The sequence below is a fragment of the Macaca fascicularis genome, chromosome 11 (genome assembly GCF_037993035.2).
Source record: "Macaca fascicularis isolate 582-1 chromosome 11, T2T-MFA8v1.1".
Lineage (NCBI taxonomy): Eukaryota > Metazoa > Chordata > Mammalia > Primates > Cercopithecidae > Macaca > Macaca fascicularis.
Genome location: NC_088385.1, coordinates 50,452,105 through 50,470,270, shown reverse-complemented (window position 1 = coordinate 50,470,270; position 18,166 = coordinate 50,452,105). Strand labels below are relative to the sequence as shown.

General features: G+C 40.8%; 1 protein-coding gene across 5 annotated transcripts in view; it reads right to left on the bottom strand.

Moving 5' to 3' along the window:
* TMEM117 (transmembrane protein 117) overlaps positions 1-15,522 on the bottom strand; it is a 570,487-nt gene extending 554,965 nt beyond the window's left edge. For all 5 annotated transcript variants that reach the window (XM_074006659.1, XM_015430765.3, XM_005570622.4 and 2 more), the window contains exons 1-2: positions 15,178-15,522; positions 6,525-6,829 (exon numbers count right to left, since the gene is read on the bottom strand). Coding sequence is in view for 4 of the 5 variants with exons in the window: in XM_015430765.3 (XP_015286251.2) it covers positions 6,525-6,801 (277 nt within the window). In the remaining variant the exon portion in view is untranslated. The remainder of the gene's footprint in view (positions 1-6,524; positions 6,830-15,177) is intronic.
* Positions 15,523-18,166: the final 2,644 nt, after the last annotated feature.

The window sequence follows — 18,166 nt, the reverse complement described above, 5'->3', positions numbered from 1 at the left end:
TCTGTTTTAAACTAACAAAAATTATAAACTTATCAATTCTGATTTCAGAATTGCTCCTGAATTATGTTACTACCTAAAGAGTAACAAAAACCTAATATTTATGTCTCACAGAAAAATTAAATTTATAACCAATGAAGTATATTAAATCATGTGCTCACAGAATAATTTGCTCTTTCTCACACATCCCTTAAATTGGGAATACTTATTGTTCTTCTGGAATCTACTAAGAAGAGACTTCCTATAACAAAGTAAATGAAGGAAGCCTTACAAGTTGATTAAAAGAAAGGGATAGTGGCATTCTATATAATATTTGTATTTGGCATTTTATTAGAGAATTATATAAAAAAGCTGTTGAGTTGATTTCAAGAAATGATTCTGATCATTTTTGTAAGCCATTCCAATATTTCTGTAACAAAAATTTCTATGCTTGTCATTAGCAATCCCACCCCTTCCAACATACATACAACATCATCCTCATCATCATCATCACCTATCAGAAGCTTGCATGTACAAATTGTTAAATATGTCCTTTTAAAAATGAATTATGAATAAATGCTAATTATTTGAGAACCAGTGCAGAAACATTTGTCATATACCAAGCCAATAAGAACATCTATGTTTGCATTAAATTTTTAATTCTTTTCCATATCATTGCATGGTTGTGACTCTTTGGTACAAGTAGTCACAAGTGGGAGCTGAAGAGAAGACAACTGAAGTCTTACAAGAGGGAGTCAGAGAAAGTGCCACAGAGGAGATAATGCTGGAACTGAGATTTGAAGGAAAATGGAAAACTAGCCAAGGTGACAAAGCAGAGAGGAGCATAACGGGCATGGAAGAGTACATAGGCAAAAAACACTGGGACATGAGATAACATGGCAAGTTTGAGAACCAGCAAATATTTCCCTGCAATATGTGGAATGTGAAAAATCAGGTTTGGAGTGAGGAAGGAGTAGATCATAAACAGCTTCGAGTATCAATCAAAGGAGTTTAGATTTTATTCTGTTGGTGGTTCTGCAGGTCAAAGTAACTCCATCCTAAATGCTAATCCATCATGTTGACTTCTGATCAACCCTAGTTCTGGGAAGGCCTCTAAGATTTTTACTTACCATGAATCCTTCCCTTAAGCAAATTCTCTGTGGTGTATAAGCCCTGGGTCTGGAGAATAACAGGGCAAGGATACGTCACCTCACAGGTACCGAGATATGGCTTCTGTTAAGAAGTCCCTATTAAGTGTTGTTTCCTGTGAAAATGGATATGCCAGCCTCTTTCTTCAGCCTCTCAGCTTCCTCAGTCTTTGGGGATAGGTTTGCAAAGACCTACTCACCACAGAAGAGTGACAGAAGCCTTTTAGCAATATGGAAAAAATAATTCCACTAGCAAAATCCATAATGAACAAGAGGAGCAGATAACCATTAGGAGGAAATGATTAATAGTTCATGAAGTAAGGAAGAATCAATTGCCATGAGCAGAGACAGAAGAAGAAGACAAGTTCAAAGTTTATTATGAAATTTGATCAGAGAATGAGAGGGGACAAGTTTGGAGTTCAACAGGAAATTAAATCAAGAGTCCTCACCATTTACAGAAGGTTATGATTCCTTCTCTAATATTCCATAAAATTTCATAGGTTTTTTAGTAAGAGAAAAAGGAGAAGGAAATTGCCAAATAGAAGAAATCAAGCTGAGTACATCATATAATCTTTCCTACTATAAGTAAAAAAATATATATATATACAACTCACTTCCATTATTTTAAAATAATTTGTACTCAATAAACCACTTGAAATCAAAAGTGCTTTTTCAGGGCTGATTACTTTTACCACCAGGAGAATTAAAATGTAAGCCATAACTGAAATGTGATTTTAGTATAAGAGATAAAAGTTTGCAACAGAATAATTTAACAAAATGTAGTGATTACAAAACCAAATGTCCTGTTTATAATTCACACCATTAGCTTAATGGTGTGATTCTCAATCTTCAATACAGGCAGATGACTTTTCTCCAAACTAGATATTTTGGTCTAAATTTGCCTTAGCTTCCTACGCTGAGAAAATTTTCTCGAATGGAATCCAAACACATCCAGCCATTGCTTGTAACAGGTATCTATTGTTTTGTCTCCCCAGCACTCTCTATCCATTTTTGGAAAATGACCCACTTCCATTCACTATCCACCCTTATCCTCTTCTATCCATATAATTACTATGCAGGACATGATGCTTGTTTAATGTTTGGTGGATGATCCAACTAACATTGAGTTCCTAAATATTCTCTGTGTCAATGACCCATCTCTCCACTCTACTTTAGGACTCACTCTCTAAAGACCACACCCTACTTGGGAATCACTACTGAAGAATGGTTTACTTCTGTTACAACATGTCATGTGACCACACCCACCAATTCTTTCCTTTTTCTTACTCCCATCTCACCTGTTGAGCCTCATCCAAATCTTCAGGCCCCTGCCCACTCCTCCCAGAATGTTATGGGAAGTCAGGGACCCTGAACAGAGGAACCGGTTGGAGCCGTGGCAGAGGAACATAAATTGTTTTTCATCTTAATACGGACATTTATCATTTCTCAAATAATACTTTTATAATTTCTTATGCCTGTCTTTACTTTAATCTCTTAATCCTGTTATCTTTGTAAGCTGAGGATATACGTCACCTCAGGACCACTGTGATAATTGTGTTAACTGCACAAATTGATTGTAAAACATGTGTGTTTGAACAATATGAAATCAGTGCACCTTGAAAAAGAACAGAATAATAGCAATTTTTATGGAACAAGGGAAGACAACCATAAGGTCTGACTGCTTGCAGGGTTGGCAAAAAGAGCCATATTTTCTTCTTGCAGAGAGTCTATAAATGGATGTGCAAGTAAGAAACATATCGCTCAATTATTTTCCTAGCAAGAAATATTAATATTAATACCCTGGGAAAATAATGCGTTCCCGGGGGAAGGTCTATAAATGGACGCTCTGGGAATGTCTGTCTTGTGCAGTTGAAATAAGGACTGAGATAAACCCTGGTCTCCTGCAGAAACCTCAGGCTTACTAGGGTTGGGAAAACTCAACCCTGGTAAATTTGTGGTCAGACCAGTTCTCTGCTCTTGAACCCTGTTTTCTGTTAAGATGTTTATCAAGACAATGCACTGCTGAACATAGACCCTTATCAGTGGTTCTGTTTTTGCCCTTTGCCCTGTGATCTTTGTTGGACCTTTATCAGTGGTTCTGCTTTTGCCCTTCGCCATGTGATCTTTGTTAGGCCCTTATCAGTGGTTCTGCTTTTGCCCTTCGCCATGTGATCTTTGTTAGGCCCTTATCAGTGGTTCTGCTTTTCGTTCTTTGAAGCACGTGATCTTTGTACCTACTATCTGTTCTTACACCCCCTCCCCTTTTGAAACCCTTAATAAAAACTTGCTGGTCTGAGACTCAGGTGGGCATCACAGTCCTACCAATATGTGATGTCACCCCTGGCATCCCAACTGTAAAATTCCTCTCTTTATACTGTCTCTCTTTATTTCTCAGCAGGCCAACACTTATGGAAAATAGAAAGAACCTACTTTAAAATATTGGGGGCGGGTTCCCCCAGTACCAGACCATCATCTCCCTCACCTGTTTTCCACGTCCAACCACAATCCCCTATCAGTCAAATGAATAATGCTTTTCCTGTAACTCTCCATTTATTTTCCATCCTTTGTTTCCAATACAGCAAGCCTGATCAGTCTCCACCCAGATGAATCACACTCAAATTCTCTTCTGGATGACTGAACTCTCAAAAAGAACACTGCTCAACAATCCAGACTGGTATCATTCAAATTTATAGTGGCTAACAACCCTCATGATCATCAGCAACCCTTTCATTTGTTCTGAGTCAGTTCACTTCCCAACTCCCTAGGGCCACTGTTCCAAACCTTAACCACTTCCTTAAACCGCTTGCATCATCAAGCCCCTCCATCTTTATCGTCAGATCTTCTTTTTCACAGTAAAACAGAGGTTAGCAGATTAAAGAGATATCAGGTTATCAGCTTTAATAGACAGAAGAATATTCACCTTCCTGTTCGTCCACCTCAAACATACCTAATAGAGTACCAATCTTTATCTCACTCATGCCTATATTTGAGAAACCAGGGTCTCTCCTCTTTTCCTCTCCAAGCCACCATTTCTACCTGTGTCTTAAGTCTGAGACCACAGAAACCTTCAGAGATGTTGTCTTTCTTCTATATCTTTTTACCTCCACTTTAGCTCCTTCTCCCACGAATATAAGCAGGTCAATTAATCTTATCCCCCAAATAAAACTATCTGCCCCACCAACAACAATAAAATGTTCCCTTGGCCCTTCTTCCATTTTTAGCACTTCTCCATTTCTTTCTTCTAGTTTCTCACCAAATGTCTAGAAACTATGTGCATCTATACATATGTGTGCCTTTTATACATATAAGCACAGACAATAAATATAAAATATGCGCATTTTATATATTTATATAATAGAAACATGGCAGTAGTGTAAGGAATAAACAGAAAAATATATATATATAATACCATGTGTATGTGTGTGTATGGATATTTATTTATTTCTTAAAACATTGCCATGGTTTCTAATCCAACCTCTAGACCAAAAATACCTTCAGTAAGTCACCTATTTATCTTATCACTGCTAAGTCCAAAGCTCTATCTAAATTTTCTTCCTAATTGACCCAACTACAGCATTCAAAACTACTTTATTTTCCTCTATTGCATACAGAGTGTACATTTATTTGTTTAGTCTTTCTCTCTCCTGTAGGAACTAAGTTTTTATGAGGGCAAAGACCTTGCCGGCTTGATTCACTGTCTAGAATTGTGTCTGGCATGTTATAAGCGATGAACATTTATTGAATAAATATCACCTACCTCTAGGCAAAAATCGGTTAGTTCAGAGGTGGGAACCACACCCTGAGACAACTTCACACTCTCCACTGAGAGTTTAAACTTGAGACTAGGAAAGTCAACCCAGTCTCTTTAGGTAATAAAAATCCACCTTCAGTGTAAAAGGAGAATAAAGCAGATAATATAGAGAAAGTGAGACAAATAGCATCCTAACAGATTTCAAGCCCTTGGTTTCATTTATCCCAATGTCCCAATGTCCCTGTCACTTCATTCTATCCTTGGTCTCTGAAATATCCTAACATCCTTATAGTAAGTTACCTTTTTAACTTATAGTAAGTTACCTTTTTAACTTAAACTAATTTAGTCTCTTCTTCTGTCATTATCAAGAGATTCCTTACTAATATACTATTCTTTGGTTGGATAGGTTCAAAAATAAACATCCTAAAGCCAATGTTCAAAAAAAAACAAGAGAGAGTAAAAGTTTACAGTTCCAACTCCCTGAATGAACAATATGTGTAAAATATATTTAACGAAAATGTGGTGTGATATGGAGTCATTTTCTTTATGATTTATAAACTCTCTGCCACACTTAGGTACTATTTACGGGGGGGGGAGCTATTTTCTTGTTCGTATCTTCTCTAAAAAAGATTACGTATATATCACCATGGAATACTATGCAGTCATAAAAAAGGATGAGTTCATGTCCTTCACAGGGACATGGAAGCAGCTGGAAACGATCATTCTGAGCAAACTATCACAAGGACAGAAAACCAAACACCATATGTTCTCACTCATAGGTGGGAACTGAACAATGAGAACACTCGGACATATGGCGGGGAACATCACACCCCAGGGCCTGTCATGGGGTTGGGGACAGGGAGATGCACAGCATTAGGAGAAATACCTAATGTAAAGGTTGAGTCAATGGGTGCAGCAAACCAACATGGCACATGTATACCTATATAACAAATTTGCACGTTGTGCACCTGTACCCTAGAACTTAAAAGTATAATTTAAAAAAATTTAAAATTTTTAAACAAGTTTTCAAAAAAAAAGATTATGTATATATTCATTTTATTCCTAATGCTTTTTTTTTTTCTTTTTTGAGATGGAGTCTCGATCTGTCACCCAGGCTGCAGTGCAGTGGTGCAATCTTGGCTCACTGCAACCTACGCCTCCCACGTTCAAGCGATCCTCCTACCTCAGCCTCTCAAGTAGCTTGGATTACAAACATGCACCACCACACCGGGCTAATTTTTGTATTTTTAGTAGAGATGAGGTTTCACCATGTTGCCCAGGCTGATCTCGAACTTCTGACCTCAAGTGATCCGCCCACCTCGGCCACCCAAATTGGTGGGATTACCAGCGTGAGCCACCACACCTCCCCGAATGCTATTTTTTTGAAATGAAGTTTGGTACTAATTTTACCTCATGCTAATTTTCCTTAGACAGTAGGAAAAGTAAACCATTAACAGAGAGTAGTTGAAAAGTAAACCATTAAGAGAGAGTAGTTGAAGAACCCAGTTACAACCACGCATAACAACTTTAAGGCAGGAGGACAAACTAAAATGTCTCCTACATTGGCATTTAGAAACAGTAAAGTTGTATCTTGGAAAATATAAATTAAATAATGAGCAATACTACATTTCATGGGTCATGGTACTTACCAAACAAACGCTGATGGAACAGAAATTTGCCAGCTATTAGTCCTGTGAGAATGGCAAGTAGCCATAGAAGCACCTTCAAAATCCTCCAGCCAACTCCTCTAGGGTATTTATTTGTAACAAATGAAAAACAGTTTCCAACAACAATAACATTGGCTTCTGTTTGGCTATGAGAAACCGGGTCCTCCGCAAATATTAAGAAGTTAAAGAAGATCACCAAGTAAGCCACAATCATGCGAGACCAGGGATGCTGGAAATAATAACGAAAGTCTTTACCCATTCTTCAAAACTCCCAGTTCGTAGTTTACCTGTATAAGAAAAGATAGATAGGGTTAGAGCAGGAAAACAAGTAGTCTCTTCCTTCTTTTTATCAGTTCAGGTTTATAAGAGTTCCATAAAAAGTTATTTGGAAAAGATGATACCTGTTCCTACTTATGGCTCCAAGACAAGTCTGAGAATGAGGAAAGCAAATATTGCCCCTTCCCTAACACCTAATCATACCTCTGATCATTTGGAGACTTGGGAAAGAAAAACAATGGAAGAGTAAGGGGAGACGAGGGGATGTGAGAGGGCAGAACACTGTCCAAAATTGGGATGGTGACCAAGATGACATGTAGAGGTCCTCCCAGGGGGAAACGCAGAGGTGGCACAACCACGGCTCATTGCAGCCTCCACCTCCTGGGCTCAAGCGATCCTCCCACCTCAGCCTCTCCAGTAGCTGTGACCACACGCATGTGCCACCACACCTGGTTAACTTTTGTATTTTCTGTAGAGACAGGGTTTCGTCATGTTGGTCTTGAACTTCTGGGCTCAAATGATCTGCCCACCTAAAGTTCCCAAAGTGCTGGGACTACAGGTGTGAGCCACCATACTTGGCCTCCTGTTTTTGATTATTACAAAATCAAAACGATATAGAGGTAAAATGAGCATATATTAATGAAAGTTAAACAATATTCTCTCCTCTGTCCAAATCCCACTCCTCAGAGTTATGACTGCTTACGAATTTGCTGTAATTACTTTCAGATCTTCTTCTAAACACTGACAAATGTATATACATGAATAAATTTTTATTAAAATGTTCACAGTCTAGTTATCAAATAATTTCAATAGAGAGTAAGTTCCATGAAATAGCTAAGTCTACGGAAGAGTAGTAGCCCACAGAAAGGACTGGGCAATCCTTTGCATTGGGTGAATGAGAAGAGGAAGATTTCACAAAAGATATCACCAAGTTTAAGGTTGGAGGATTAGCTTAATTTTTTTTTAGTGAAGAAGGGACGGATAGAAGGCAAGCCACTCTAGGCAGTGGCTACGGCACATCCAAAGGCACAGGGCACTGCAAAATATGTAATATGCCTACAGTAGTGGGTCCTAACCTGACCCACTAATGTGCACTGGAAGTACATAGCCATCTTAAAATGAAAATGTTCAGGCCCACCTCCAAAGTCTTGCTCAGCTCCTCCCTCTTCCCTCTTTGGGAACCAGCCTGCCCATAAAGAACACAAGCTGTAACTTCCACATGAAGAGATCTGTCTGGGTCCACCAGGGCTTGTAAGTGGATGATTATGTCTATGTAGTTCTGGTGTTTGGTGTTCGTGAGCCCATTTGGCTCTCAGACTAAACTGTGTCTGTTTTTCAGCAACAACACTGATTAAATCTTAGATATCAAAAATAATACAGACAAAAATTTGACTGCCATCTGCCAATTCATTTTTCTTCTCTCCCAATTTGTTTAGAATTCAGAAAGCGAAGAGGGAGAAGGGGGTCATTTACAAAGTCTACAGCAGTTTACATGCCAGGCTCTGTGCTGGATGTCTGCATGTATCATTGTGTCATTTTTGTCATAACAACCCCCTGAAATACTGTTATTATCATTCCTGCCACTTCATTTTACAGGGTGGAAATTGGGGCTGACACAGATTTTCTGACTTGCCCAAAGTCACCTAGCAGGAGAGCTCTGATCTGAGCCTCTGAGGCCGACCCCAGGTGCTGATCACCATTCTCTGCAGACAGCCAGATCAACTCCTTGCACTTTCCTTGCCTAGACAACAGGCCTAGGTCCCAGTCCCAGGGATGCCATCCCTTGAATGTCTTCTGGAGACATGTTCTCCTCCAGACACAAATATAATAACTCTGTAATATCTACTTCTAACGCATTAAAAAAATTTGTGTGTGTGTGGGCATGTGTGTGTGTGTGTGTGTGAGAAGGAATCCTTTATAAACTCTGAACACTTGGTGGGGGGAGTATCCATTGATAAATACTCTCACTTTATACATGACTGAAATCATAAAGACCATGCCACATGCCTGAAGTAAGTCAACGGAAGATCTGAGAGTCTCCAAGGCTCCCAAGTCCCAATCCAATATTCTGGGCTGATGAATGCCAATTCAACCCACAATCTTAGTTAATGAGGACTTGTCATGACTATTTTACAAAAGCAATATAAACATGCAAAAGGATTGGCAATAGAATTCAGCCAAGCAAACAGTCACTGTGCCTTGGATTCATAAGCCTTCTAAGCAATTTTAAGTCGCTTGTTATCTCTGTGAACACTCTGAAATCTATCCCCAGGGGCTGTAGCTTGGATCGCCTAGGAATGGTGACTATCTCAAGAGTCTTGTTTTTGTTTTTGTATTTTTCAATATGAGGCTCATCACCTGCTATAGCAGCAGAAACTTAAACGTGTGACTCTCACACCAAAGACAGCAGAGCAAGTAGTGAAGAACAAAAATGAATTTTTACGCGTTTTCATGATATTTAATGTGTAAGAATGCCAGAATAGGTTGGTTTTCAACTCAATTTCACACGATACTTTTGGAAGTGTCCAAAGACCACCATTACAAGAAAAATTCATCACTGGTCACCAGTGAGTCATAAAAAAGAAATAGTTCCCATATGCCCATCAGAACTAGAAAGGAGTATTATTTAAGAAGCTGTTATTACAAGTTGCTGTCACTGCTTTTGCCAGTGAAGAATTCTACCACCACCTCCCTTCCCATCATGAACACACACAATTAGGGCAGTAGGAGTTAGAAATACTACTGAAATACCATCATTGTCATTCCTATCACTTCATTTTACAGAGAGGAAATTGAGGCTCACATGGACTTTGTAACTGGTCCAAAGTCACCTCTCAGAAGAGCTGTGATCTGAGCCTCTGAGGCTGACTCCGGGGCCTTATCACCATTTCCTGCAGACGGCCAGATCAACTCCAATACATACACTCTTGATTCTTTTTTTAAATACATGCATTTTGGAGGCTAGCACATACTTATTTTCTTGTTTTTAACTTGAGAATCTTGCTTCGTGGGCTATGTGATGTCCACATGCTCAAGTTAAATTAGAACATTCAAAAAATTTCAGAGACAGCTGTTTCTCTCCAGCATTTATATTATTTAGGGAAAGAGAACTATAGCATTGACCAATACTCCTGCACTAGTACATGATTTTATTTAATTACCGCGGTAATGCCATGAATGCTACTATCACTGCCACATTACAGGAAAGAAAACAAAGGCTCAGAGCAGTTGCTGCCTGTTTAATTTACATAGCAAGTGGAAACATCAGGGTTTGAATCCAGACCTATACCTAGTCCTTAATCTTTCTAATATACCACAAAGCTGGAAGTGTTTCTTCCAGTAAGGTATTTCCCATCACAGTTACAGCTTATTCTGTATTTCCACTAACAGTTTCAACTAGCAGAACAAAATAGGACCCCATTATTGATCATTTAAGCTGGCTGGAATTTATTCTTGCCTCATAATTCTGAAGTTGAAGTGATATCTTCTAGAGGGTCCCAAATTTCAAACCCTTACATAATAATTTGAATTAAACCTCTGCTTATCCTCACTTCATGACTTCGTACACAGGCTGCAAATGTTTGCCTAGTCATCTCAGCCCTACTTTCTTGTTCCTTAGGTACCCCAACATTATCCAGAGAACCAAAGCTCTTTTCACCTCTGTAGTGCACATAAAACATCTTTACAATCAGTATGATCATTTGATGTATCTACTGTTAATTTAAATGCGGGCTTGAGGCTGTTCAAATGGACTATGTTATACAGGGCACATAGTCTGCAAACCCTTTCCATTTTTAAATTCATTTCTATAACCACAGATGATAATGAGCTTTTATCTTAGCTTCTGGCTCATTATAGTGAAATTATCTGTGTATGTGTTTGTCTCCCTCACTTGATCATAAGCTCCTCAGAGAAGTGGCTGTTTACTGCCAGGGCACAGCACAATACTGGGCTCATATTGGGTGATCAGTAGGTATCTATTGGATGAGCTGAGTGGTACACTCACAAAGAGAAGCTCTCTCATTATTTAGGTGAGATGAGAAGAGGGTGGAGCAATCTGCCATTCAACTTCCGCTAAGGCAAACAAAGCGAAGAGGAGCAGTGGAGACCAAGGACTACATTGATGACCTGGCCAGTAACAATACTAATGCACCCCCACTCAACTCCCTCTCATTTCAGCACGAGGTGTTAAATTAATATTTCTAAGGCTAACATTTATTGAGCACATACTATATACCAGACACTATGCTGAGGAGCTTTACCAGCATCTCTTAAATTTCATAGCAAACCAATGAAGAAAATATTATTGTCCCCATTTCACAAATATTGAAACTGAGACTTAGAGTTCAGTACCTTGTAAAAAAATAACAAAATTAATTTATATCAGAGCCACAATTTAAACCCAAGCCACCTGGCTTCAACATTCCATGCAATGCCTCCCACACACAAGGACACAAATTCTAAAATCTTACCCTTTACATTAGTTGAAAGTTTCTGATAATAAAGCCATCTGATATAAAAAAGAAAAATTCACAGTACTTCTATTTTGTGCAAAGGCAGAGAAGAAACTGCCTGGGACTGATGTAGAGATGTATAGTAGTTGTGTGTGGCTAGAACACTGGGTGCTTGGCATGATCCTGTGAGAGTTAAGGATAATTTGGAGCCAATCCAACAAAGATTATCCAAAAGTGTTGGTCCGTATTTTACTGAAAATAGAGAATTATCAAAGGTTTCAGAGCAGAAGAGACAATCATGCATATAAAAGTGATGATGTACAGATTTGTTAACTCCATAACAACATTCATTCATTCATTTGTTCAGTATTTACCACTTGCCTATTTTTTGCCAGGCACAGGCCTATGTGCTAGGGTAACTAACAGACAAAGACCTGTTGCTTGCATCTGATAGTTTCTTTGAGGGAAACAGATATTAAACAAATAAAAATTAAACACAGTATTCAAGAAAGTTCATAGAGAAAATTAAAGCAAGGAAAAGTTAACAGGGAGTGTCAGGTGTGAGGGAAGTTGAAGACCTCATTATAAGGTGACATCAGAAGGCAGGCACGAAAGAAGGGAGAGAAGTCAGCAGCTATCTGGGGAAAGTGTGATCCAGATAGAGGGAACAAAAGTTGGAAAGGCTATTGTTGGGTGCAGGTTTAGAGCAAATTAAGGATCTTCAAGGAGGGCAGTATGACTGGATGGGGAGCAGGTGCAGGGGAGTACAAAAGAGATGAGGTACAGGAGGTAGCATCTGATCATGAGCAGGCCCTGAAGCCCTCCTATGTGGGCTTTCACCCTGAGTGGGATAGGAAGCAGAGGAGGGACACAATCTGACTTATATGTCAGAAGGGCCTGTCTGTTTCCTGATTGAAAATATTTTGTAAGAAAGGAGGGCAAGGAACAGAAGCAGGGAAGCTACTGACGAAGCCGTTGCCAAAGAGATGCAGCAACTTGGACCAAGCAGAGAGAAATTAAGGCAGTTTAAACAACTCTGGTTCTGGACACATCAAAAATAACTACTAAGATTTACCAATACATTGGATGTAGACATGATCTAGGCAAAATCCAGAATGGAACTACCATTTCCTGAGATGGAAAATGCATTTCCTGAGATGAAGGGGGTTGCAGTAGATGTAGACAGCACTTGTAATTAACACTTTTTAGTGCTTTTAGGGGTTGGGCTCTTGGAAAGCACTTTCCACGTATTTTCTAATTATTCCTGATACCAGCCATTTGGATTTACCAGTGAAGAAACAGAAATTCAGAGAGGTTATGATCTGTCCAGGATCATAAAGCTACCAGCTGACAGAAACAGGTATGACTACCTCTATATAACCCCAAAGTTATTACTCTTAGTTACCATTGTGTGAAGTATAAAATACAGAATAAAATTTCAATGGGAATGAAGTAAGAGTTAAGTACTAAGTGATGACTTGCACCTAGTAGGCCTTCAATACATATTTGCTGATGGATGAATAAATGAATAAACAGATGTACGGATAACAGAAAACAGACCAGCCTGGGTGAGGGAAAAAAAAAAAAAAAACTAGAAGACTCCATTCCAGAGAGAGTACACTCTGGATAATATACATCCAAATCTGCAAAAGGAGAAATGGCAGAAAGGTGAAAAACCAAATATATAGAATGTCCTCAAAGAGCTACAAACTTTCGAAAGCAATCTCAGGCGGCACAACATCATTTCTGTTTTTGTCTATTGGTGGTATGGGGATGTGGGGGTGGGGAGAGGCAGAGCCCACAAGGAGTATGAAAAGTCTTATACTTACTTTCCAACCTACCTGGTCTCACACACACATATGTACACACGCACACAGACCAGTCCTGAGGTAATGACAGGTCTTAGTATATTATCTTCAATTGTTAGATAAAAAGGCAAGAAAATATTATATATACCATTTTACATAATGCAAGTGCCTAATACAGGTTTTAAAAAAAACACAAATAGCAATAATAACAGAAATAAAGTTAGAACTTCTTACTTTTAGTCTAATACAAAAGACCACGGGGCTTTTAAATAAACAGCAACCTTTTAAGTCAATCAATAAAACCACTATAAGTGGTTCTGATAGATTCCAGGATAGTATTTGTGGTACCTTAGCTAATTTAGAGGTTTACATCTATAAATCACTTCCTAGATTTTCTCTTCACATTGTTTCAACCTTTAAGTGATTTTTCTTCCCTTGTTCCTATCCTGCAGTCCTTGGGTAAACAAATTGCTTAATCAATGCAAGTTTTTAAAACAGCAACTCCAAAAGCAAAATAGGTCTACTGGTCCTCTGAAAAGAGACAACTTTCCATTGAAATGGCAAAATACTTATGAGCCCTAGCACATTATAAAGTTAAAAAATAATCACTACTATATCCTTTAAAAATGTTTAGACCTCCTTTTCAGTGATTTGTTTGTAATAAAAAATTGCCAGCCGGGCGCAGTGGCTCACACCTGTAATCACCGCATTTGGGGAGGCCAAGGCGGGCCGATCACGAGGTCAGGAGTTCGAGACCAGGCTGACCAATATGGTGAAACCCCATCTCTACTAAAAATACAAATATTAGCCAGGCGTGGAGGCGTGTGCCTGTAATCCCAGCTACTCAGGAGGCTGAGGCAGGAGAATCCCTTGACTCGGGACGGCGAGGTTGCAGTGAGGTGAGATCACCGCACTGCACTCCAGCCTGGGCGACAGAGCCGGACTCCATGAAAGAAAGAAAAAGAAAGAGAAGAAATTGCCATGGCCATATTCCAAACACAATGCCAAAGAAAAAAACATTTAATTAATTAAATAGAATTCATGTAAAAAGTGTATTTTTTAAAGGCAGCTTAAAGAAGCATGGATAAAACTGACAAGAGCCAGTTTGTCATCACAGGGATGAGAGGGAGGGTGGAATAGGAGGGATAAATGCCTGAGACAAAATGTCAAAATCCATAATTACTTTTAAACTACGAAGACTGGGGGGATAAAAGAAAGTATATCCATGGTCAAATGTCAATACTTTACAACAAAAAAAATGAGGTTTACAGGGATTCAACTACTTTTATATTCAATAAATTGGAAGACCTCGTTTCTGAAGCCAAAACAAAAACCCTGTAGCTTCCTAGAAGTCTTTCCTTGGATTTCAGACCATACATCATTTATAATTAGGGGGCAATACATATCCTTATATTCAACATACTTTTCCTCATGTTTTTTTCCTTTTTGGTTCCTGATAAGCATGTGATGTTTACTCCCCTCTCTCTCTCACACACACACCCACACACACACACACACTTCATTGTTTCACAGACGGTAGAATACACTTGTGGGCCTGTGGCATTTTCAAAAATAGGAATAAAAAAATAGTTTTATTTAGTCACGATGAAGTTAGCAAACACCCAAACACCCAAGTCTTTGGTTTTTTTCCCCAAGAACAACACCTACGAACGGCAACCTGTTAATTTAATTAAGAAAAATAGGGCTTTTACTCAGTCCCTAGGCTAGGAATCGCTGAAGCAAGGAAAGTTCAAGGTCTGCTCTCCCACCGTATCTCTGTACCCTGGAGCCGGGAGTTTGAGGGCTCCCACCAACAGCCTTTCGCCCGGGAGTCTCCACTGCCCTTAACCAGAGGGCTGGCGCGTCCCCCTCCTTCCTTGACACTTCACCCTGCCTCTTTGGCTGCCATCCCCAGGAAGGCAGGAGCACAGGCGCCGGGGAATTCGGGGGCCGGGCCAGGGTTCCGCGGCTGCTTCCGCACTCGCGGGCAGGGACGAGGAGGCAGCCGGGCTGCGGGCGGCAGGGCCGGGAGGGCTCCGCTGCGGCCGGACTGAGCGGCTGGGGAGGCTCACCCAACGCCCGGGCCCACGTACTCACCCGAAGGGTCGCGCGGAGCGCGGGGCGACTACACACGGGAGTCGCGGTCAAGCACAGCCCTCGGCGCGCCGGCGGCCTCGCTGGGAAGCGCGGCGAGACGGGCCGGCGGCGTCGCTGCCGCTGCTGCTGTCACGAAGCTATAAATACCGGCTCGGCCCACACCCGCCGCCGCCTACGCCGGGCGCCCTCCGCGCCGGTGCTTCACCGCGCCGCGCTCCCGCCGCAAAGTCCGCGGCCGCGGGCCGGGCAACGCGAGCGCAAGGGCACCGGCGCCGCGCAGGTGACCGCGATCATGCCAGCTGTGTGCAACCTCTGCAGCTGGAGGCATGGCCTTTCCCAGCCCCCGCCCTCCCGCCCGCACCACGGGCTGACTCCAGCCCGCGGGCCGCGTGCGCCACGGGCCGAGCCTGCCCGGGCCGGCCCACCTCTGCAGCGCTGCAGCTGCAGGAGGGGGACGATTCAGGAACCTGGTGGGGGTTGGGGGGCGGCTGACAGAAAATCCACCATCCTGCAGGGAACCAATGAGGGTCCCACTGGAATGTCCTCGAAGAGCTACAAACTTTCGAAAGCAATCTCAGGTCACAAAACATGATTTCCGTTTTTGTCTGTTGGAAGTGTGGGGATGTGGGGGTGGGGAGAGGCAGAGCCCATGAGTAGTATGAGAAGTCTTCTACTTACTTTCCAACCTGCCTAGTCTCACACACACACTTGTGTACACATACATTCATACACACATAGAGATGCACAAATACACTCATGCATACATATGTATACACACATAAGCACAAGTACACACATGCATACACACATGTATACCTCAGCACACATACTCATGCACAATTTTTAAACTTTTTGCAGTCTGAGGCTCTCAGAAGGCTGTCATTCTATGGTACCTAAATGATACCGCTGCGGCATAGGGCAGGAAGACCCTTTGACTACATTTGACCAATTCCTGTCTTCCTGAGTGTAACCTCCTTTCCATCATATATGTGTGGCCTCTGTTTCCTTCCACACCTAATAGCAGCTGCTACCTCAGTTTACCAGTTGCTGAAAATGTGTTAACAGCTGCTATCCAGCATGCTAATATTTCTTGGTAATGGAAGTTATCACTAGTGTATATAATCAAATGGAAAATAGGATAATTTCTATATGCCCATATTAGCAAACTTATGAAGGAAGAGGTAGGCCTTCTCCTGGACTGGTAGCCTGATTCAGGAATGGGTTGGATGGCAAGAGGGAGAACTGAGGTGTCAGCAGATTTTAAGATGGGATGGAGAGAACCATGCCCAAGTGCCACAGGGTAGCTTATCTGCACAGGGATAATTGGGAATTCACTGCCATAATTCCCACTAATTTGACATTTTTCTAGCTTCCAAGAATGACCATATATATATGGTTTTATATATGTGTGTGTATATATACCTCTCATGTATATCAGAGTGAACTCAATCCACTCCATAATCAATTGAACTACATGGGTGTCTACTAAAATGAACTTCAGTTCATCAGAACCGAAATGTCATTCAGCAGCTTGTCTTCTGTCTCCTTAAGAAATGGAATCCCCACATCCCCACACCACTATCTATATAGTAGTCAATCATTTGTGGTCATTTTACGGAACTCTTAACTCGTAAGGTTCTCTTTTGTAATGCTTTAACAAGTTTTGCCAGAAAGAGTTGTTGCCTATGCAGCACTTTGTACATTTTACTATTACACTTTTGTTGTTCTTTTTTGCAACTTCTTTTTTCCCCCACTACGCTATGAACTCTTCAAGGGCAGAGACTAAATGTTACTCATCATTGTATCCTTAGTACCTAACATTGTAAGTTACAGTAATGGCTCAGAGATACTGGATTAATTCCACATATTAGTCATTATATTCCACTGTGCTTTTATAACTGTAATTAATAGTATTCTCTAAAGAATTTTTAAACTGTTACACGTGGGTAACTATTTAACAAGGGTTCCATATGCTATATTTTCCTTGGATCTCCATTTAAAGCAAGGACTCTTCAGTCAGTTAAAACTGAAAAATAGTAAAACTTCACAAATTACACAGAATACTGAGGTCTGTAATTTACTTCTTTTATTATTACTATTTTTTTTTGAGACATAGTCTTACTCTGTCCCCCAGACTGCAGTGCAGTGGCACAATTATAGCTTACTGCAGCCTGGACCTGCTGGGCTCCAGTGATCCTCCCACCTCAGCCTCCAGAGTAGCTGGAACGACAGGCACACACCACCACACCTGGCTAATTTTTGTATTTTTGTAGAGACAAGGTTTTGCCACATTGTCCAGGCTGGTCTCAAACTCCTGAGCTCAAGTGATCTGCCCACCTCATCCTCTCAAAGTGCTGAGGATACAGGTGTGAGCCACCGTGCCCAGCCTTTTTTTTTTTTTTTTTTTTTTTTTTTTAAGAGACAGAGTCTTGCTCTGTCTGTCACCCAGGCTGGCGCGCAGTGGTGCAATCATAGCTCGTTGCAACTTCAAACTCCTGGGCTCAAGCAATCCTGCTGACTCACCCTCCCAAGTAGCTGGGATCACAGGTGCACACCACCACACCTAGCTAATTTTTTAAATTCTGTAAAGACAGGGTCTACATTGCCCACCTGATTGTGAACTCCTGGCCTCAACCCATCCTTCAGCCTCGGCCTCCCTAAGTGCTGGGATTTTAGGGTGAGCCAGAGCACCCAGTTGAGGTGTGTAATTTATAACCCCCGTCACCTCCAGACAAAACAAAATAAAGGAAAATAGGAGGCACTTTCCCTTTCATTGAGAAAGAGACTGAAAAAAACATTGTATTTCAGGGGATAGTGGGGTAAAAATCATTCAGTAGCTTGTCATCTGTCTCCTTAAGAAATAGAACTCAATCCACTCCATAATCAATTGAAGTACATGGGTGTCTACTAAAATGAACTTCAGTTCATCAGAACCGAAATGTCTGGCATCACTCACATGGAACTTGTTAGCCTACCTTTAGACCTTTAG